At 37.5% G+C, this 24,295-nt stretch overlaps 2 protein-coding genes across 2 annotated transcripts in view; one reads left to right on the forward strand and one right to left on the reverse strand.

Annotated features, from left to right (window-relative positions):
• LOC108597222 overlaps positions 1–12,521 on the reverse strand; it is a 57,531-nt gene extending 45,010 nt beyond the window's left edge. The window contains exons 1-2 of the mRNA XM_017983666.1: positions 12,282–12,521; positions 10,670–11,082 (exon numbers count right to left, since the gene is read on the reverse strand). Coding sequence (XP_017839155.1) covers positions 10,670–10,946 — 277 coding nt within the window. The 5' untranslated portion in view covers positions 10,947–11,082; positions 12,282–12,521. The remainder of the gene's footprint in view (positions 1–10,669; positions 11,083–12,281) is intronic.
• Positions 7,731–8,703, forward strand: LOC108597224 (transmembrane emp24 domain-containing protein 2). The gene has a single exon (XM_017983668.1). It carries the CDS (start codon positions 7,778–7,780, stop codon positions 8,387–8,389), a length of 612 nt encoding a protein of 203 aa, XP_017839157.1. The 5' UTR covers positions 7,731–7,777; the 3' UTR covers positions 8,390–8,703.
• Positions 12,522–24,295: the final 11,774 nt, after the last annotated feature.

A 24,295-nucleotide genomic window follows, 5' to 3' on the forward strand; every position in this document is an offset into this window, starting at 1 on the left:
CAGCAGTTATTTTAAAGTCTGAAATTGAATTTGCAACATCATTAATTCAATCATTCAAAACTGCTGATGGCATTTAACTGACAGCTGTAGCTGACAGTTACTTTGACACAACATAAACTGTATCTCATATTATGGTACCTGCTGCCGCTGCTGTTGACTGTTTTTGGCAGTGCAAACAAACTGGCAGCATATTTGACACGACGCTGATTTAAGCCATGACCCCTTTTATGCGAAGCTGCGTTAGGGCTGTCAACTTGCCATATGCAAATGACTTGCTTATCAAATAAAGTAATGCCAGACTTTTTAGAGTGTGCGTTTGTGTGTGTGAGAAGACTGCAGTGTGCAGTGGCAGTGGCACAGCAGTGCGTATGCGCAATTTTCACATTGTTTCAATATTACGCATACGTTGAACACACTTGCCCCAGCTTCAAGTGGTAGGTGTGGCACACACACACACACACACGCACACAGATTGGCAGCACAGCCTTTTGCTCGTTGCTGCTTGTTGTGTTTGGTTTGGTTACAGTGGCTGAGGCTTGAGTTTGGGCTTTCGGTTGGAGTTTGAGCTTTGCCTGCGGCCTTTGCAAGTATGCACAAGTAATGTGAGAAAATTAAATTTTTCGTGGCCCCCACAAATGTTGGTATGTATGTCCAACTGTCTGTCTGTCTGTCCGTATATATGTATGTACATGTGTGTGCGTTTATGCGGATTATGCAGACGTTTACAATTTTATGTTACGTGTAAGCAACAATACACAGCTTCAACTCTAGACTCCCAAACGGTGCACACAAGCTGCAAACTTAATTTTCAACTGTGCCAGGCGAAAAGAGTGCTGCTGCCTCAAGATTCAGTTTGCAAATTCTATTGCCATTGCTAATTGTTAAGCGCATTTTGTGAATTGAATTTTGCCTGCATTGTGATTAGTAAGTGATTTATACGCCCTAAGTCCGACAAATGCTGCCAGCGTGAAATTGAAAACTGCTTACATGGCTGAGTATCAGATATGCATCAATTGTGTATGCGAGCCAATTAACAAAATCCTTTGTTATAACTATCAAAGCATCATTATTCGGCCAAACTAATTAGCACTAGACAAGCTTTAGTTTGATATGTGTTACCATAAAGTGTTGAAGTTTGATTTCAATATAGTAATGTTAAGCTAAACAGTCTGTTAAGCTTATGTTAGCAAGGCCTGTTAGACTGCAGCGCAATCAAAATGCACATAACAAGGCATCAATTTAATTGTTTATTATAAAGCAATGTGTAATATTTGCAAGTATATCGATGCATTTGCGTTCTTGTAAGGTCAGTCGTCTATCATCTCGTATTATAATAATAGCCGCTATAGTAACAAAGATGTAACGAGTGACATTTTTGCTGAAAAATTTTGTTTTTTAACATATAAACTTTCACAAAATATTGTTGCTTGCAAAAATCGATTTGATACTGCCTTCTATATTGTATTAAAATATAAATATTTCAATAAAACATTTACAACATATTTTTAACGTTTATTAATATAATGATTTTATAGTCTCTGAAACGGAGCAATATATCAAATGACTGTCATATACACATCAAATAAAATACTGGAGTACTATAAGTGTTAGATAATAATAAATCATAGATAAACTATCGCACTATAAGGCTTGAAAAAATTGTTTGCTGTTGGCTTTTATTTGCTTATTGTACTAACAGCTCAAATCAAAAATTGGATTTCTTGGATTTCCTTAAATTAAAGAGATAACTATATACAAATTAACAACAACATTGAACATTAGGTCATAGAGTATTGTTCTGATTAAATAATTGTAAGACTTTATCGCTTTTACACCTATAAATTCACATTAAGCTTAGGCCTGTTTCTCTGATTGAAGTTGCTAACATAGAATTGACTTTTATTGCATTTTCTATAACATTCATTATTAACATTTACATTTACATGGAATGTAGATAGCTTTGCTCGTTATTTTATTTTCACATCATTCATGAATTGTCACGCATGCAATTGAGGGTCATGTAAGCGTTTAAGTAAAGCTGCTTTTCCCATTCTAATATTTAGTGGTATTTGAGTTGTCAAAAGGCAACTTTGTGTACGCGTCAGATATAAGCAATTGATAGCCACATATCTGTTGGGTATGCTTGCGAAAGTAGCTAACGCACCATTAGACAGACTATGCATCATTTAAACTCAATCAAAGTCGTTCAATATAAATGTCAATGTCCATTCAATGGTCGCCAACTGACAGCCACAAAAGCCACAAAAAGCTTTGGCAAGCTGAGCAAACCGAGCACAAATTCCAATGTCAAAAGCGTGCGCATAATAGTATGCTCTATGCTACGTGTATTAGTGTGTGTGTGTGTGTGCGTTAAGCGTTTAGTCCGCAAAAGCCGCAAACGCAAGAACTTTTGACTAATTGAGTGGCGTATGCAACAAAAGAAAATGCTCTAGCTTGCTTATTGAGTCAAACTGCCAATTAAAGCGCACGCACAGTTACACACACACACACATAGGCATACAGCTAGTTGGATGCGCATTGGCAAATGTTATCTTATAATTATGAGCGTAAACATTAAACAACAACAAAGCAACAAACAAAATATTTTACAGGCAATTGAATTCGACTAAAATTTTAGAGCCAAATTGCACAAAGAGTGCCAAAAAGTCTTGGGAGCAAATAAAATTGTAGCCAGGAAGCAACGGAAATTCTAATGTAAATTTTATGGCAACACATAAAGAAAATTTGTGTTGCATGGACAGGAAAATGTTTTACAGTTGCTGTCGCCTTAGGAGCAACATTGTGAATGCCAAGCCACTTCAAATGCGGCTATATATATGTGTGAGTGTGTGTGTGTCTATGCAGCGGATACGCTTAGCATGGCTCATTGAGGCTCGTTAGGCGACTGAGGCTCATGTTGACAGCTCATGGCAGCGCACTTTCGATTGAAATAAATCTTTACACAAAATTTGCCAATTTGTTGTCATGACTACACAGGCGCTTGCCACGCCTCTTGCTGCGGCTATTACACATATCAAGCGAGGACACGCCCCGTGGCACGACAATATCCTTGTTGCCATTGTCAATACTTGAGCCTTTTTACAGCTCATGCTCATGCTCAGCGTTTGTTTGCCTCGCTACGCTTTCGCCTTTATTTATTTTACTGCGGCTGCTTCTTCTGCAGCTTCTCAAGTGCCTGTGCTCAAGTGTAGATTAGCAAGATTTTCAAGCTTAGACATATACGAGCGGCAACAGTTCGCATATTGGTTAGCATTGGCTCATAAAAGCCAAGTTAGCAGTGACAATTTCAGCATAAATAAAAAACTTTTATTGATTTTCTTTTTTTCGTGTTGTGTTCAGCAACATTTATGAATTTTAAAAGCATTTAACTTGATTACGAGAAATGAAATGAAATTATGTGTGCGACGCACAAAAGTAGGCAACAAATTTTGGTTATGCTTATTGCACGAAATAAAAGTTTAACATTTATGCTAATTTCTAAATTTACAGCACAACAACAGCTCGACGGTCACGTGCCAGCTGCATAAAAAATTAGCCTAATGCGAGCACTTGCCATACAAAATCATTTGCACCTTTAAAAAGGCATTAAAATGCGACTAGCGGCACAGACTGCCAATCAACGCTATGCACACAGAAAGAGAGAGCGAGGGAGAGAGAGACGGACTCCTACAAAAGCTGTAGGCTAAACAAATTAGGACACGCACGACTGCATTGGCCACAAAAATGATTTGATGAAAGCAAAGCGAAAACCAAGGGGATCGAGCGGCAGCGGGGCCACAGGTAAAACTTGCACGCACGTGGACAAGCGAAACTTTTCTCTTTTTGGTGGCCAAGACAGGCAGGCAGCATAATAATTGAGTAGCTGGCAAAGCGTAACTAGAGACAAGCAACTTTTTGCGTTCTTTTAGGCGCGCACATGCAAGCTGTAGCTGTAGTCTACAGTGAGCACTGACAGTTATTGCCCAAGCACTCGTGGGCGTATACGCAATTTAAGCCGCTTAAAGCCGTCAGCTGAAATATGAACCCAAACGTAAGCTGCTGCTCAACTTGAGTTTGTTGTTTTTGCTTAGCAGGGCCGCTAAGCCGCACGCACATCTGAAAACGACGACAAGGCAAAAAAGTACTTGAGCACGCAAAATAAAAAATAACATAAAAAAAAATAGAAGAAGAAAAATACTACAACAAGCTTTCACACTAGTGCCGCACACAGTTTCGGCCTGAACCAGCACTTAAGAGCAGCGTCGATGTCATGCAGATGATGATGATGGCGACAGCGACAGCGACAGCCGGGACGAACAAGGAGTCAAGTGTCGGCCTAAGCACCACGCGTGCCACCAGTGTAACTGTAGTCGCCGCACTGCCAACGGCGAAAGTGTTGCAGGCGGCCCTCTCGACACTCTCTATACATAGACATGAAAGTTAAGTGGCGTAAAGCGTGTACTTAATCGCTTAAAGCATTAGAATTTGAAATTGAATATCATAAAAGCGCGAAAAACAAACTAGACTGCAAAAAAATGCGCCCAGCGCGTGTGAGAGCAAAAGAGAAAGCGAAAACTTTACACAGCAAATAGTTGTAAAATGCTTTGGCGTAGCGCGGTGCTCAGCAAAAGCGAGAGAATTTAGTCAGGTTTCGGTGCAGCTTTTGTTTGAAATAGTTGAGCGTCTATCGAGTTGAAGCCGCCTGCGCTGCTCTCTATGTGTAAAAAGAAAACGTTTAAAGCATTGCACGCTGCTGTTTGAAGTGCATGGGAGAAATGCAAATTTTTTTCTTAAAGTGGCTGCGTATTTAATAAAAACACTTGTGGCAATTGAACTGTAATTAAATTAGTAGTAAGCTTGAATAGAATGTTATAAATTGTTGTAGGCGTTAAAAAAATTATAAATTTATGAATTATTTTCTTACTATAGCTGCTCATAAAAAAAAAGTAATTAAAATAGTTGTACAGTTCAAATAAGTTTAAAATAACGTTGTGGCTTTAAACAGAATGCAATGTTCTACTCAAGTTGAGTATATTAAATAATAAGCAGAGAACTATGCACATAGATCGTGAGCCCAGCAGAAATTGCTATAAATGCTCAAATAGGCTGGGAGCACATCTTAAACTCTAGCCATGAGATTGCTAAACAAATGAAGACTCAGAAAAAGACTCAAAAGGCATCACCCGCAACAACAGTCCACTCGTGTCTTGTCCTTAAAATCTATGACAACATCATTGTGGGTGCAAATCAAAAATTCCTCGACAACTCGACAACTTCTTCGAATAGAAGTAATATATTTTAAATATAAATATCTTAATTTATTATAGGCGGACCAAATAGATTGAATAATAAAGCTCTGCTCTGTTTCGAGTTGTAATCGCAAGTGTTGCTTGCCCAATTTATTCAAGCTCATGAGAGCCAGAGAGCGGGAGGGCGTCACCACCTTAACAGACAGCAACATGCCAACTTATCATAATTAACAACTATTATCAAATGCCTAAACAATCATCATAGCATAATGTATATATTAAATTGGATATAGATTTAGTCATAGTTATAGTTATATAGCTACAAAGTTTAGATAATAGCAGCTATGTGATAATAACTTTTTATGAAATTTTCCATTTACAAATTAGATGCAATTACCTACAACAGGTAACAGCACGCTAATCATAAAAAAATATAGTATATATATAAAAAGAAGAGTATATTAAAAAAAATGTACATAAGTTTCTACAGCAGCCTGCACTTATTGCTGCTCATAGCAGATCAGAAGCTCTATTGAAGCGTAATGCCAAATGAAGCTGCAATCTAAATTAATAAATTGATTACTGTCTCACACACACGCATACGAGCAAGTTCCAAATTGAGCTTCATCTTATGCACTTAATATCACATATCAAGCTGTCAAATTGACAGACAGACAGACATAAGTAAGTAGTGCAGTGCGGTTATTGAACTTCAATTAGTAAAGCGAGCGCACTTCAAACAATTGCATTATACATAATAGATTTCTCTGCTAATTTACTCAGCTTCATTTTGCATACACACACACACACACACACACACACGCACACACAGTAAAATATATATGAATAGTCCACGCCCACAAAAGACAAATACGCTTCAAATCAAATTAAGGCTGATAAAAGCAAATTGCAAATTGGCAGCTGTGCTCAACCCCACACACGCCCCCAAATGCTTAACGCCCAATGCCATTGTTCATCATCAGTTCTTTTAGTTGGGAGGTTGAAGTGCTTCCTGCTGTTGTTGTATATTGCGTAATGCATATTTTATGTTATCGATTCCTTGCGCTTGTAGCGCGCACGCGGCCATCAATTGTCAAAATCTTTTGCATTTTTAATGCCATTTTGAAGTGCCGCCCAGCATCGCACCACCCACTCACCCCAGACTACTCCCCAAAAACAAAAAAAAAGCAACTAAGCTTCGACATTTAATTGCAAAAACAAATAGCAAACAAATTGAAATTTATAACTTTTACTATTTATAAAAACTATAATTGTGGCAAATGCATTTGAATTGTTATGAAGCTTACGCCTGAACATAAACAAATTTGTATAGTTCGAGGCCAAAAATATATTTAATGCTTTGCACTCGTAATCCAATTATTGTTTACGTGTTTTGTTTGCACATTGATTTTATTGTAAATTAGTTTTTAAATAAATTTCATGCTTTTCATAATAACAGCAGCCTCTGTTCAGTTAAATGGCCTGCAAAACTAATGAAATAAATTGAGTTTTAGCTGCAGCGAACCTAATGGCATTTCATTTGTTTGGCAAATATATATAAAATATTTAAGTGTATGGCCAGAGTAAAATATATCAAATTTACATACAAATATTATGTTTGGTTCTTCAACAAACAAATTATTATAGATTTTAATATAAAATAGAATAGTGCACACACTTTAACTTGGGCTAGGAATAACTTACATATATTTTATCCATTATACACAAAAGTTTTACATTTTGCAGCAATTCAGAAAATTAGGAAATATTTTATTGCGGCTGCAATTGCAATAAAATATGAACGACAAATATGTGAGCAGTGCCGCACAAAAGAATCCAGACATAATATATATAATACATATGTTTGTAAATAAATCCCAAAACATTTTTGATAATAGTTTAGTTTTATTTTTGTAAATCAATCATCTTAATAAAAAATTTAAAGGCGTTAAGTACAAAATTTATAAGTTCTGTGCGATTTAAATTTGTAAGTCGGCTTTATTGGCTTTAAGCTCTGAAAACTGAAAACTATTATCAGGAAAGATGTGATATCAAAGAACTCTAAAAACTTAAGGTTCTGAGTCAGCTATATTAGTTTCAAGCTCTGAAAATTCAATCATTCCAGCTAGATTCCATTCCAGAAAAGATGTGATTTGTTTTCAATTTCAAAGAACTCGAAAAACTGCAAAGCAAAAAATTCTTTGTTTTAAGTTTATTCTTGTTATAACATATACCTAGTTTAAAATATTTTTGTGTGTTTCATATATAATTCTTCTTCTCTAATCAATGAAAAATATATAAAACTAGCTTTATAAGTGTTCGAATCTAATTTTCTGCCTCTAGACAAATTGCTTTGTTTGTTAAAATTCAAAGAAAATGTGCTTTTATTTTAAGGAAACGCACTTAAAGTTTGTTTGCTCGACTGTCCGACTAAGCTATACACTTTTGAAGAACATAAATTTTCCTAGAGTTCGAGGCTTTGTTAGACACATCAAATCAGTTCTCAGTGCTAGCGCACAAATTCCAAAATGTTACAAGTGCTGCTCTGTCTTTTGCTGCTTTGGCAGGCAGCCCAGGGCTTCATTATAACTGTGGATGCACATGAGACAGTGTGTTTTTATGATCGGGCCGTGGAGCATGATAAGATAACCATTACGTTCGAGGTAATGGAGGGTGGCTTCAAGGACATTGGCGTGGAGATAACGGCACCCAACGATGATAAGCTATTCCATACAGAGGCGGAGAGCAATGGCCGCTACACATTCTCGGCCAGCAAGCATGGCCTGTATACGCTCTGCTTTGACAATGAACGCTCGACGCTGACGCCCAAGGTGCTCATGTTTCAGTTTATGGTGCTCAAGGATCTGGGCTACTATCAGGATGCAGATAAGCGCACAGACGATGTGCTGGAGCAGTCGGCACTGCAGGAGCAAATCAATGCTTTGTCGAGCCAAATGATGGGCATTAAGCATGAGCAGGAGTACATGCATGTGCGTTACAGTGGTCACGAGCATTTGAGCGCCAGTGTGCATTTTCGCATTGTCAGCTGGTCTGTGTTTGGGCCTAGTTTGCTGTTGGCCATGGCGCTGCTGGAGATTTATTATTTGAAGCGTTTCTTTGAGGTAAAGCGTGTCGTTTAAGCAACAATTAAAAGGAAATTAAGTTGAACTCTTAAGCCGCAAGTCAATTTGTTTTTGGCCGCACAGTTAACCACACAGCACAATTTGTTGCACATTTCATGCTTCAGCAGCCATAAAAGTTTCAACAGACAGACACACAGACTGTCATATAAACTAACAGGCAGACATTCATGCACAAAGTATCTACAACTTGGCGCTCAAGTATCCATAAAGTTCACTTCACCTATAAACTGTGCCCACATTGGATTAGCACAAATTTATGTCGCCTGTGTGCGCACACACACACACACACACCCACACATACATATGCGCACCACAATAACAACAAACTTATCATATTCATTCACAAGTTTTGTTGTCTGTTTTTTTTTTTTATTCTGCTACTATATGTTGCAGTGGGGCAAGAAACAAAAGTTTTTGCCTCTTATTTACGACAATGTCGCGTCAAGTTTCTTTTTTTTCTGCTCTACTCGTAAAGCAGCAAGTTTTTGGTAAAGTTTTCGCTACCTACCCGCTCTCTCCCCTCTCGCTGTATATCATGCTTATGTTGCATAATAAAATGAAGCATGTTGTTTGGACTCGCAGCACTCGAGTCGCGGCAGCTGCAAAGATGAGCAATGTAGACAACTAAAAAGGAAGAAAAAAAATAAGAAAAAAAACTGCCACCAGCAGTAGACCATATTGTTCCCCAGCGTCGAATGAAAGCAAAAGTTCATAGATACTTGGGCTAACAAGCCGTGGCCCAAGCCAACTGACGCTTGTGGCAAGCAGCCGAGGAGTGCGCAAATAAACTTCACAGGACCAAAAAACAAAGCAAAGTATGCTATGCTGCTCTATCAACTGAGCTGACATTTTGAGTCACGTAACTTGCTAGCTGCTGATTTTTGATGGCTGTTCAATATACATAACTCAAGTATTTTTTATGTGAACAAAGAGATTCTCAACAGTGTAAATTAAACAGTCAGGTATAAATAATCGGGCTTAGCCAAATGAAAACTGCAAACCAATTGAAAGTTTTTTTTTCACAGAACGGATTTTGATATCTCACTTAGTACGTTTGATAGAAATTAGAGATTTTGTGAGTGAATTCATCAACGTTAGAACGAAGAGATTCTCAAAAGTGTAAATTAAACAGGCAGTTATAAATAATCTGTCCTAGCTCACATGAAAACTGCAAACCAGTTGAAAGTTTTTTTTCAACAGAATCTCATTTAGTACGTTCGATAGAAATTTGAGATTTTGTGAGTGAATTTAACTATGCAAAGCATTAGAAAATTCCGAATAATAATTTGTTTTTAAACGAAGCAAAGCAGCGTTGAATTAGAATGAATTGGTAAGCCCAAGTTCGTTGGAATCTGTTAGCGATTTTAACATTTCATGGAATCAATGCCAATTTAGAGTTTCAGCGCGTTTAATGAACTCAATATTGAATTTTAGTTGCTGTCCAATTATCGCATTTACAATTTCCTATCAACTATAAATTAATGAAAACATAAAAGTGCACTTACTGTAGAAGCTGCTACGCTACCTTACGCCAATAAAAGTTGCTGCTGATTAACTTACGTTGCTGCGGCAGTAGCGGCAACTTCATCATCATTTATCTAATGCACTGCATTTTGCATCCTTGTGCCTTAATAATGTCTCGCCAGCTACAGCGCTGTACACTTAATTGCATCAGTTGCAATGGCCCATAAACAAGCCACGACAGCAGCGGCTACAAGGACACGCACACACACAGCAGTAAGCAGGACGCTGGCACTTGAGTTTCTCATTTGCCTGTCACTGTTGCAAGCAATTCAATTTTCTATTATGTCAGCGCTGTTTGAAGCAATGCAATGTTAATAAAACGCTGCCCCGCTGTCGCTGTCAACACACCCGCGCACCCCTTTGGCCACGCTACCACGCTGGTAGTTAATATCAAAGGCAAACTCGAGTTGTCAGCGGCAGCTCGAACGGCAGCAACGACGAACAATGACTATGAGCAACAACGCGTATACGCAACGTGGTGCGCTTTTGTTGCTGCTCTTTGCTTGACGTCTTTTGCCTATTTTAGCCACACAAACACACACACACAGACAACACACAACAATAGCCAATATAACCGAACATATATGTGTGTGTGTGTGTGTGTGTGTGTAGCGGGAGTTACTGTTATTTGACATTTATTTGCCATTTCCCCCTACACCAATGGCACACACACATACACACACAAAAAGGACTAGAATGCCATGAAGCAAGTCAAATAAATAGTAAAAGTAGTAAATGTAGTAAGCAGCTCACCTCGCTTCTGTGGTGTCTGCATGGCTGATGGCGATGGCGTTGACTCTGTTGGCGCCAGCAGCTGCAATAGCAACAGCAACAGCAGGCCGCATCCATATGCTGCTGCTGTTGCGGCCATGCCACGTCTATTGTTCTGCCTCATCGCTTGGGTATTGGTTGATACTTTGGCTGGTTTGGCTTTTGCTTTGCTTAGAGCTTCAATGCGTTGCGATTGCGACTGTGACTGCGACTGCGATTGTTGTTGTTGTTGTTGTTGCTGTTTTTGCCACACGCGCATTGCTCTCGACACTTTTTCTTTTTTTTTCACACTTTGCGTTTTCTTTCACTTTCACGCGCACACTGTGACAATTTTTTTTATTTGTATATTCTTAACACACGCTCTTTGGCTTTAATTCATTTTCAAATTGATGTGGCTACAAAAAAGAATCAAATTGTTTACAATAAAATCGTATTACAATAAAATATGAAACATGCAAATAGATTATTCGCATTTATTATGCAATATTGGTTTATTAATTTAAATGCAATTTATGCGGGCTGACAAATATTACGTATACGACAAGCTATACTTTAATGCGTTTAAATTGGCATAAATGCATTTTTTTTATGCGAATTTCGTTTGCCATTCAAAGCTATAGCGCCATATTTTTTGGCGCCTGCCTGACCTCCAGTCTAGCGCTCACTAATTGCAGCAATTTTTCAGGCTCGAGCGCGCACCTTTTTCATTGCGCTCTCTTTTTATTTTTTCGTTGTATGAAAATGCAACTGTAAAAATTTCCAAAAAAGAAAACGAATTGCGACAAAAATATAGCGCTGTGGCTGCTGCTGCTGCTGCTGCCAAAAGTCCTTGACATGTCGGCGCTTTAATGAAGAATGATGTGGCAGCCACTAGCCCCGTTGGGCTGTAATTTTAATGTGCCCCATGTTGGTGCTTGCTGCAGCACACGCGCTCAAAAGGACTTGACTGATGGTCGGCAATGATATGCATAATAACCAAAATAAAGTCTGGGATTCATTTATAATATTTACTTGAGCTCTAGTTAAATATTAAGCAAAATTTTAATTATAAAAAGCGAGAAAAGCTGCTGTTAAATTTTATGCATTGTGCAGCACTAAAAATTTTGTTAAAGTTCGCAAAAGTTTGCAATTATTTTAATTTTAACATTTTGCAAACTTTGTTTTGTTTATATTAAGTGGAAACAAACTATTTTTCAAACAACTTTCAGTTACACTCATGCAAACATTACTGGTGAGCACAGTAGTAGCCTTTGGGTCAGCTGCAGGTTAAATCTGGCTTAAATAAAAAGTATGGGTGCAAATAAATATGCAGCACAAATGCCTGCTCAATATTTCAAAAAATGTCAGTGTTTTTATTGAACCACTAGGCGTGCCAAATAATTTATGCAAAAGTTGAGCAAGCCTCGGCAGCAGGGGTTAAACCAAAAGGTTCGAAAAGCGACGGCAATAAAAATCAAAACAGGGCCAACATTTCAGCTACAAAATAGCAACAAGCGCACAAGAATCCACTCAAGTGAAACACAAATACACAAGCAAACACACATACGCATGCTGGCTGCAGGCTAATGTTGATTTTGTTTATTTATTTATTTACTTTTTGATAACATAAAAATTAATTTTTAACGCGACAAGACTTTTGCCTTCACAATGCCAACGCAACGCGCACAAATTGCTTTTGGCACAACGCTACGCAACGGAACGAAACGGAATGAAACACGCGCAGCTACTTCTGTTGTTTGCCCGCTGCCGTTCGCACACGAACTGAAGGCTCAACGTGCACAGCACGAGACTTTAACTCAACGCAGGCTGCAATATTCGGACTCGACAAGCGCTCTGGGCACGCAGCGACAACCTAAAGCTTTGGCTTACCACGGTAAACTGAAGTCACAGTTACAATCACAGCGAAAGCTACAACTGTCGCTTGTAAAACTGTAACTGCAGCTGGGAAATGAAAGTGAAGTAGTGGCTGGCTGAGCGAAACGGTACAATTTATCTGAGAGAGAGCGCGCTAAAAAGCTCTGGCGCTCGCTCTCGCGCTCTTTCTCTCTCTCTCTCGGCAACATATGGCGTTTGTTTACGTGACAACAGCTGTTGGACTCTAACAAGCGCGCACGTGCTTGGCTTTGCTTTGCTTTTGTAGCCTAGACAGAGGCAAAACAAGGAGCAAAAAAAATTGCTTGGTTTCGCTCTGATTATGCAAGCTTATGCATGTAGCCAATGCAAAGGGTTTGGGTTACCACTACACACAGGTGGGTGCTTAGCAACAATCGCTTTCGCTATATACTAAAAGTACAATTTTAAATATAATTTCTGCTTAATCACTGTGGAGCAAAAATACATTTCTATTGCCAAGAATATTACATTTTTGTTATTATTAAAATGAATTAATTTAGCAAGCAAATAAATTGTCTGTTTAAAAACTGTGATGCAAATATTATTTTCCTAGCAAATGGAAAAATAAAGTATTGTTAACTTATGTCCAATAGTATAATATGATATTGTTTTTTTCAAATATTTATTTATTTATATATGTATATTATTTATTAAGAATTACAAATTTTGAGCTCGTCAGTAATAATATTTTTTTTATATTTTTATTTTCCTTGGCAAATCAAATTTCTGCTGCAAAAACACTTTTCTTGGTAATAGTATTAAATAATATTACCTTAAAGAACAATAATTATTTCAAATGAATTTGTTTAGCCAAGCAAAAGCACTTTCTGCTTAAAAACTATGGACGAAAATATATTTTTCTTGTCAACAAAAAATTAAATTATTTTGTATCTACCAAATGAATTTATTTATAGATAAATGTATCATAGCCATTAGCAACTTTGAGCTTTTTAGTTTTAGCATTTGTTGTGTATTATTTTTAGCTCATATTGCGCTGGTCGAAAATGCAATTTTCTTGGCAACAGTATTAAATTGCATATATAATATAATTAAGTTTGATTGATTTATTATTGGAAATGAATTTGTTTAGCAATTTATAAATGCTTCAGAGTATAGTTTAGTAAGTAAGATATTTATTAAGTGAAGAAGCTGTACAAGCAATCAAAGAAGCGTAACATAACATCACATTAAGCCTAAAGTGAATAGATTTCAATTAAATTTGCTGTCTAAATATATGTAGCATAGTTATGGGCGCTAGCAGTGTTAACAATTTTTGTGCTTTTGACATTCCCCTCCGACGGCTGAAGAGATTTCACCCCAGCGATCTCCCTACTCGATTCCCAGTGAATAAATAAAATAATAATAAAGATTAAAAAAAGATGTGCTTTTGAGTTAGCATATTATATATTTATATTAGTTTCAGCCCATATTGCGTTGCTCAACTCGGTCAACGGCCAAAAGGTCAACCCACACACACAGCAGGTAAGCAACCACGTGACGCTTTATGAAGCGTTAGACGACCTCTGCATGCCAATTAGACGCCCAATTTGGAGCTGCTGCGCTCAACTCTGCCCCACAAAAAAAAAACGAAAAAGCAGTTAAAGGCGCAGCTTTTGGCGGTCGTCTGCTTTAAAATGCTGGCCAAGTTGCTTTTTATCGCTAACTGCCAGTGCGGCTATCAGTTGGCCTCGCACTCCCCAACGCTGCAGCATCCGCTTTGTGCGCTTCTGCTGCTTATTTTCTCATTTCCCTGCTTTCAGCTTGGCTTTTGGTAAGGGCAAGGGCGCCAGGCAACCTGTGTGCGCAGGTGTCAAAAACAGCGCCGAATGGTGCCGCCAAATGTATATTTTTTATGTTTTGACACCACCAACCTCCCCCACAGGTCTTGCCTCTACAAGTTTCCACTTTTCCGCCTGCCACAAGCTGCTTTTTGAACTGACACTTACAAGTTTTCCTTGTCGCCGTTGACATTTTTATACATCATCTGTTTCTGTGCCTGTTACGGTGTGCCTTAGTTGCTCATTTAACCGCCTTTACTTAATTTTTGCGTCCTTTGTATTCTGTATTCAGCGCATTTTTTCGGCACATAAACTTTATGCCAGCTATAAAGCCAAGTGCCTGAGCGCCTTTTATTTTTGTTTTTATTTTATTAAGCATATTAAACTGAAATTTATTTTGCACATCATGTGAAGAAAGATGCTAAAAAGAAATCGAGAATTTTGGGTTGACAGCGCTGTTAAATATTTTAGTTGCAATCAAGGTAAAAGTTTTTGCCAATAAACAGGCGAGATTTACAAAACAAAAATGCATGGAAATGTTTTCTATTTTTACCATATTTTTTAATATTAATCATAAGCTTTATTACATTTTTTTTGAGTTAAAATATATCAACTTATTGCTTATATTAAACATAATTTGCACTTGTCATACTTTGACATTTATTTTCCTTACAAATTTGTAAAACTGCATGCCGCATATAATTTTAATTTTAATGCAAGTGTCAACATATATGTACAGTTATCTGACAAACAGCTTGCAACAATAACAATGTGTTGCTGTAACGTTTTATTGTTTGGAAAATTGATTTAAGTAGCAACAAATTGAAGCAATAAATAATGCCACAAAAGAAATTGATTAAATAAATAACAATAATAGTAATAATAATTACAAAACGACATGACCGCAGGCAGTTAACCGCATGCTGTGTGAGTGAATATGTATATATATTAATAAATATACGTGTGGGTTTGTTTTTGTTGTCCTTTTGATCTGTGAGCAAATCAAAGCAAAAATTACGCATACGCCATGTGCTGGCTGCCGTTGGGCAATGCAATTGAACACATAATAAATATTTATGCAGACATTTACTTTGCTTTGTATGCTTTGTAATTACGCACAAGCACACACAGTCACGTAAATATGTTTGCACACATAATACAAGTTATTTTCTTTAAGCAGCGCCTGAACTTTGACGGCTCTGCAAACATGTTGACACATTTTATATGTGTGTGAGTGTCGCTTAAATTCACTGCACATGTATATACATATGTATGTGTGTGTGTGCTCTGTTTTTGCAAACAAATGAGTTTGCTCGCGGGCCAGCATTTTAAATATTTACAAGTAAAATTATTTTGCCTTGCCGTGTTGTTCATAATTGAGGCCGTCGCGCCCACTAAGCATCGCCCACTGGCAGGTGTGCGCGCACATCCAAAGTCAAACACAAGTTGTCGCACAGCCTGATACCCACCCACCCATCCGCTTAGCTCTCCTGCACACTGCGCCTGGACTGTCAGTTCGCTGGCGTTGCGCAGCGACCGCATTGAGGCGTGTCGGCTTTTAATTAAATTTAAATTTGATTTATTGCTAGTTTCTTATTGGATTTCAATTTTCATTGTTTTCTCGGCTCAACGCCTGTGACTTTCATTTGTCCTCGCTGCCCATTCACACACACAACGCAAAGCAAACAAACAAAAAAATTCGCAAAACTGTTTGCCATGCATTGCCATTTGAGATTCATTCAGAGCTCAGTCAATGGCTGGCATATATTGAATATATACCTCAAAAGTATGAGAGATGTTTGCTCTTGCATTTTAAAGCATTAAACAAAACTTAAAGCGCGCATTTAATTAGCCACTGAATAAAGCTTTAAGCTCATTAAAGCGCACTTTGTGTAAAGTAAGCCATTGAAAACTTTTAAGTTTTAATTATTGAATTTATTAATAACTTACAGACTACAACATTGTAACGCATTATGCTTTATTTTCCCCAAATTCCCCAAATTGAAAACTTCATTATCATTTAAGTTTTAATTTTTGAATTTATTAATAACTTGCAGACTACAACATTGCAACGAATTCTGCTTTAATTTCCCCAAATTTTCAATTCTATAGTTTGCTTTAATGCAACACCATAGCAGTCAATTGTTCAGCAACTCCAACAATTGGAGTATCATCGCTAATCCTGTAGAGAAAGAGCCAAAGTCCTACACAGCGTCAACTATTCAAATTGACGTAGCATATAGTGAAAAAAAATGCGCTGCTGGTCGCAGTTTGGCCACAATTTAATTACAGCTGCAACAAAGGAGCGACTAACACCCGTCCCGCCCCTACCCGCCAGCCGTGCAGCTCCAGTCAAGCGCATTAGTTAGTCGCCTGGGTATTGAATTAAACTGACATTAAAATGCAACCAGAAGTGGTGGTTAACTAACAAACAAGCAAACTGCAACACTGAGATTTCATTTAATGCGGAGGGGCGCAAAAAATGAGAGCGAGTGCGCCTGCTGGCTGAGCAGTGTATATAAAATTCACCACAGAAAACAATGCACAAATCCTATTTGAGCATCGTATGCAATTAAAAGCAGTTGGCCAAAGTAACATGCAGAGTTGACCACTCTACGCTCTCTACAGTGGCAGGCTGAGTGGTTGGGGAATTGTGCACCGCACAGTGAGAGTTCAAAAGAGAGAGAGAGGGAGATGGGCCACTAAGCCGGAAGTACACAAATCGCATAAAACACAACGACAACGAGCAAACGACAAGTGAACAGAGTCGAGTGGCCTGAATCGAGAGCAAACAAACAAAAATAAAAGAAAAAAAAGGGGCATTAAACGTAAACAGCCTCGACACTGATTCAAAAATGTATTCAAAAAGCGCGCGAAAAGTTGCTGGAAAAAAATATTACTAGAGCTGTAAACGAACAAGACTTTCGGGTGGGGTCTGTTCGCTTTTAAGCCGCATTACAAGTGCAGCAAGCCGAGGCGACATGCGGACCATGAGTGAGGCAAGGATTACAAACGCAGCTCTATGATTGGATGGGGCTTAAGCTCAGTGTGGCAGGCAGCTAAAAGCGCTCCACTGGCATGGTGGCAACACGCGAGTGTAAACAAGCGACTTTGTGGCGCTTTGCGTTTTATCATTCGCATGGCAAGTTTATGCCAAGTGCACGATAATTGAAATAGTGTTGATTACGCACAGATCTAAAGAGAGAGAGAGAGAGGGGAGAATAAAAAGTTAACATCTCAAGCGCATTTGTTTGCTCAAGCAACTGGCATTAAGTCTCATTAGCTGAGGATGAAACACTCTGTGTTCTTCATGCGAGTTAAAAAGCATGCACCAAAGCTATTTAATAATGATTAATCCAAGCCTTAACTATATTTATTTTTTTAAAATCTAAACCAATTGATTCACTATTATTTCATTTTTAGGTTTTGTTATTTTCAGTCAAAAGTACCTGAAACCAAAAATAATCTTTAAGGAATCGTTTATACAAAATTACTAAAATAAATCAAAAGAGCAATATAAAATAACAAATAAAAGATTAATTAATTCGTAATCATCATGACAATTAGTTATAGATATTATTTAATTGATTGAAATTTCTAATTCGCAATTGGGGCTTTTCGTTGTCGCGTGGACCTCTTTATATATATATATATATATACTAATATAAACAGTGAATTAAAAATTATATACTTATTAAAGCATTGCTTTGCCTCAGCTGCAGCAATTCTAAAATGAACTTTTTATATTGTACATATTCAATAAATTTATTAGCTGCTTATCTGTGTAAAATTTTCATTCATTATATTTTGCAGGACTTTCTTTAAAAGCAAACACATAATCGATTTTGTTGTTGCCTTTGGGCCATAAATATGATTCATTTGCATAAGTTTTATGCGCTCAGCTCGTAATGCCATCAACAGCCTCATGAAATATTATCATTAAATCATGCTCGCAATAATAATCATGGCCAGGCCGAGGCCAGTTAATGAGCCAAAACACTTGAATATCGAAGAGCTCTTCGCGCGGCGGGATAACAATCATTGAAAGCGTAGCGCGACGAGCGCCTCATAAATTATATTTCAATAAATTTATGTTACATTTACATTTTCATTATCATTTTCACTTTTATTGGCACGTTTTATTTATGCTGCAAATGGGCTTTAAGAGCGTTGCCTGGCGCTTAATTGTAATGCCTCAATAAATACGCTTGGCCATAGTGCAAGGCTAGTCACAAGTTGAATATGTCAAGCTGCTGTAGCAAAACATAACGCAATAATCGAATTGCTTGCTCTCGCTCACTCACTCACTCTCAGTCGCTGTCTCGCTTGCACGTTTGCTGCATGCAGCTTAGCAGCGCTTTCTGGTCTTTTGTTTTCGCTTGCCAATTTCCCGGGCAGCGAAATCAAAATTGAAAATTGAATATTTCCGGCGCGACACAATAGAAACTCGCTCTGTTGTTGCCAGGACGACCTCTCTGCTGTGTAGTCTTGTGCTTGGAATTGAAAGTCGCTGAGCTGAGCTAAGGATTTGCTGCAGCAGCAAGTAAAAGAAAGAGCGAAAGAGAGGCAGCGTAAGTCGAAATATGACAGCAAATGGAAAACGGAAATAAGCCAAGCGCCTTAAGTTTTTGCAGATTTGTAGAGTCTGCTAGTAGTTGGGGCTGCACTATTTGTATTTGGTTTAGTTTTGTTGACAGTAGTTCAATGCTTCAAAGCACTTTGGAAATACATACATATATGCATTGAATCTGTTGCATTTATAACTAGCTAAGGATACTGCAAGGATGCCCAAAAGAATATTTAATTTAGAAGTTTAGCAGCAGCGAGTTTTACAATCAAAGTAAATTCAATAAACAAGCTATACAATAAAACTGTTAACAAAGCATTACTAAAGATATTATTTTTAATATAACAAACTATAGTTCTTATATCTTAATTTATTAAATACAAACTGTAAGCGTTACGCTTCGTTTGACTCAATGTTGAAGCATTTAGCAGTAGCTACAATTTAAGCTTGGTTAGTTCTTTCTGCTCTGCTCAACGCTTGTGTATCAGAAATGAAATAATATCAAGAGCACGTAACTATTTGTAAGTTTAACGTTACAGCGAATGTTTTAAATGTCGGACACAGACAGCAACAAATTTGTTAAAAAGAAAAACCTCAACTAACAGCTCAGACAACAAAGTGTTAATGAGCACAACAACAGCAGCAACAATAAAAAAATATAAACACACACGCTTACTAGCCAGCTTACACACTTGAATATATATATATATATATATATATATATATATACGCGTTGGTTTTTATATTTTTATTTTAATCTCTTTACGGATTCACAGCACGCTGGCTTTGCCACAGTGCGTATGCGTAATTTTTCACTTATGTCTGTATGTTTTCTGTAATGACAGTAGCACGTTTTGGATTACGCTGCGAGCTGTGAGTGTTTGCAGCTGATTTTAATTTCGGCCACTTGATGTCAGAGCACAGACTCCACGCTCTACAACTATTCACACTGTTGACTGATAAAAAACAAGTAAAAATAAAGGCAGCATAAAAAACAAATGCAAATTAAATTTTTAATTAAAACAAGGCACTTGTCTTTTGCATATGACAAACATGGGAGCAAAGCTTAAAGTCGTCAGTTTTAATGAGCTTCATGGCACTAAGCTGTTTTTCCAAGCCACAACTTCTATAGCGCTAACGATGGCTCAGATGTCAACTAGGCAAAACTTTTGATGATGTTTTTAAATCAAGCGCTGTTTGCTTCGTTTTTTGCCAGGCTAAAGTATAAATGCGTAGTTGCCGCAAATGCATTGTGGCATAGCTGCGACATTGTCTGCTCTGCTCCTTTTCGCTGCCATTGTGTTGCGGTTTGTGGCGGGCTTGAGGCGCATGTCACTGTGGCAAGCTGCAAAGTTGCAAGTGCAAAATGAGTTGAAAAGGTAATTTATAAAGTGCTGCTGCATACAAAGCAAATGAATACAGCGCAGCCTCGACTGGCAAAAGAAAAATGAAAATAGTTGGCGCGTTTCATGCGAGTCCTAGCCAAGAAATTCTTCAGTTTCAGTTTGCATTAAGTATATTATTTGACGAGAACGTAATAACAATGCACATGGCTTTTTAATTAAATATGAATATGAAGGCAAGGCTGCTTCTGCTAAAGATTATTTATAATAAAAACGTTAAATATTCTTAAAATTAAAAACTATTTTTTAATAAATGTACAGTAAAAGTGTCAAAATTCAATGATTATTTCTGTTAAAGATTATTTATAATGAAAACGTTAAATATTCTTAAAATTTAAGACTATTTTTTAAGAAATGTACAGTAAAAGTGTCAAAATTCAATGATGCTTACGAATTCAATTATTATTGGAAACTTGCAAATAATTAATATATGAGGCAAAAGTAAAGACAAATTATAATGTTTAAACCAATTCTAAAACAGAAGATTGCAAATTTGGCTGTTATAGCTTAATCTAATCTTATAGAGACTGTCCTTGATTGGGAATGATAATTTAACAGTTCTGTTAATTAACAGTAGCGCCCTTAGAGTCAACGCGCTGCTCTTAACTGAAGCCAGAAACCCACAAGTGCCCTTGGTAATTGGTCATTTAAAATTTCCATCAGCATCTGCTTATCATCTCCATAACGTTTGATAATCCAAGCGATTAACTAATTGACTTGCATGAATTATTATTAAACTGTAGCAACTTAATACGTTTATGCTCAGAGCTGCTCGCATTATGTAGACTCTAAGCCTAATTTGCTTAGTTATGGCCTGCAGTTTTGCCTATGAGCCGCAAAGAGCAACCAAAGCCACACGGACAGACAGACAGTTAGACAGACAGGCCGACAGACAGAAAGCCACACAGTTGTGCAGTTTGGATGCTGCTCACATTTCACTTGCACTCACATGCAGGGAGAAGAAATCTCTTTTGGGGCAGGCGTGCCGCCGAGCTACGTGTCCCGCATGCACCCAAAAAGTGTTGGCAAACAACTTTTGCATAATTTTGAGGCAACACCGCGTGGCATTTAGCAGCAAACTTGACAGATGCCGAGGCAGACTGTGTGGCAGCACTTGAGCAGGCATAATTATGATGTGTTGGGCTATGCAGACAGACGCCAAGTGGAACTTTGACTGAGTGACTGGCTGGCTGGCACTAAGAGCTAGTTGCATAACGCGGCGTATGAGCAATCTGACACATTGTGAAATTAGTTAGTCCCAAGAGAATGAAATGAAGCAATTTCTAGTCAAAACTTGCACTAGCATTGGCTAGTATACAATTTAGCATTTTAATGACTGTGACCGGACGTACACATTTTCCCATTTGAAGTTGCCAGACGCATAAACTCAATGAGCCGCGCTCTCATCCTAGCTGTGTCCTCTGGACTTTCGATGCTTGTCTCTCTGTTTCTGTTTCGCTATCTGTGGTCCTTTGGCTCTAGCTCTAGCTCTGTGTGTGCATGCATGTGTAAATTTAAAATAAGCACCTCATTAAATTGAAAAATGTGCACAATTTGCAGGACATTATGGTAGCTCTAATACGTTTACACACACACATACACAGACGCATACATTTACATATATAAGGCGGCGTCAGACATATGAGTGCGCGTAAGTGCAGCTTGGCCTACAAATTGGTTAATGTCTCTGTCCTTAACACTTTCAGCCACAGCGCCTGTCGTTACGGTCGTGTATTCATCGTCGGTGTCGTCTGCCATAGAGACGATATAAATTTGCAGTGTTAATGCAATTTAAAGCTGCTTTATTAATCATTCTTCATGATTTACCTTTCGCACGCGCTCTATGGACTTTGCCATCAACAGCCTGTACAGTGGGTCGTAGTTAATGAAATCAGCAAAGAAATGTTTTGGCAAGCGCTGCATGAAACAAAAATTTGGCACCAGCACAACGTACGTAATTTATATAAAATTTAAATGTATATTTGAACATTATATAGCAAAAGTTTTTAAAATGTATGATAAGTAGTTTGTATTGTATTATTGTAGTATAAATATAAATAGTATATAAAACTTGTATATTTTTTAAATTTATTTTTCAAAATTGTATTTTTAATTACAATTTGCATAAACTTGACACACTGTACGGTTGCCATGAAGCGAAAGTTATTGACGCAAAAGTCCTGTGCAGAGAAAAATCCTTTATAAATATGTATGTATGTGTACATATAACTGTGAATTTATATGTATAAATTTGTGTGTCACTTAAAAAAGAAAATGTGGGCTGGCGCGCATTTGTGTCAATGCATCGATAATGCCATGCCGCGCCTTCATGTCGACCAATGCGGCAAGGCAGGCAGGCAGGCAAGCGCAACAACAAAAATAACAAGGACAAATGTTGCAGCAGTCAAAGGATCAAGCTCGTGAGCTGACTGAAGGCGGAGTGTGCAGAGCGGAGTGGACTGGAGCTGACTCTGTCGCTGTAGCTGTTGACTATAGACTGCGGCTCAAAGCTCTGAGGCGGCTTTCAGCATTTACTGGCATGCATTATTGAGCATTAACCTCATTTCACGCAGTCAATTTACAGCATTAAATTCTCACGCTGCTCAGCGCCGCAGTTGACTTCTGTGTGGCAAGCGCAAGAGAGCGGAGCATATTACGATATGATGACATAAGAGTTTAACGAGCTTCAAACCTGCCACGCACTCGATTGCCGAGACAAAATTAATTTGGATTTGTGTCTGCCATTTATTGGCCAGAGCAACTTAAAGCTGAAGCAAAAACTATAACATCTGAACATTTACGTTTGCAAATCGAAGCAGGACACTTAAATTGCACAAGCAGCCAGAACTAAATAAGCTCATAAAAATAGCAGTAAGCACAGTAGCAGCGACTTAAGTGCGAAAGCCTTAAAGAAAGGACATCAAATGTGTCTGTCTGTCTGTCTGTGTTATCGTTGAAATCGGCACAAGCGCCTGTTGTTGTCTTCTTGCTTACTTTCTTTGTGCCTTTGTAATTGGATAATTAAAGAAATGTCTGGCCAAGGCACTAGCCAAGCAAAAAAGAAGAAAAAGTAAAGATAACAGCGAGCAAATACGTGGCAAACGGTGAGTATGTGTGTGTGTGTGTTTGTGTCCGTGCTGGGGAGCTATTAAAAGCATCTAAACGTTTACTAAAGATGCTAGTATATTTCTCTATTCAGAGGCACAGGGCACACACACACTCACACATAGTGAAAGGTATATATTTAGCTCTTAAGTAGCGCCCAGTAGCAGCTGCTGCAGTAGCAGGCAACACAACAAAGCGGTCATAATTGCAAAAATATATATATATATATAATTAAGGTATGTGATTATCTAAAAAATACCCTTGACATGATTTAATTAAATCTAATTTATAAATATAAAGGAACCAATTTTAGTTTAAAGGTTAAAGCTTATTTTATTTAATTTAGATATAATATTTTATTAGCCTTAAATAAATAAATAAAATCTAAAGTTAATAAAACAAAGTGTATAAGAAATAATTGACGTCAGCTCGAATTTTTTAACAAGCAAAAAAATGCATCGTATTAAAAAGACTATAAAGCTAACTTTATAAAAATATGTATAGAAAAGTTGACCAACATTATTTTCGTATTTATTTTATTTATTTATATTGTGAAAAGCTGATATACATAACTGTGTTTTTGTAAACTTTTGTTTAACTGTCCAAATCTTTAGCTAGATGAGCTTTGAACTCATTTAGAAACTGAGTACTAGGCTTTTTTTAAAAGAATGCTAATATACTTTTATTATAGCTTTTGCTTTTTATAATTATAATTGTCTAGCTTCAAATGCTTCTTAATTAAATGTTTAATATTTACTTTGTGGTTTAGCTACTCAATGCTTAAACTTGTTATACCCTTTAATGTTGAACGTACAGGATATTCACGCATCGTGCGCTTGGCCAGCACGCTTAAGCAGCTTTT

This window comes from Drosophila busckii, chromosome 2R (assembly GCF_011750605.1).
Source record: "Drosophila busckii strain San Diego stock center, stock number 13000-0081.31 chromosome 2R, ASM1175060v1, whole genome shotgun sequence".
In the NCBI taxonomy this organism is placed as follows: domain Eukaryota; kingdom Metazoa; phylum Arthropoda; class Insecta; order Diptera; family Drosophilidae; genus Drosophila; species Drosophila busckii.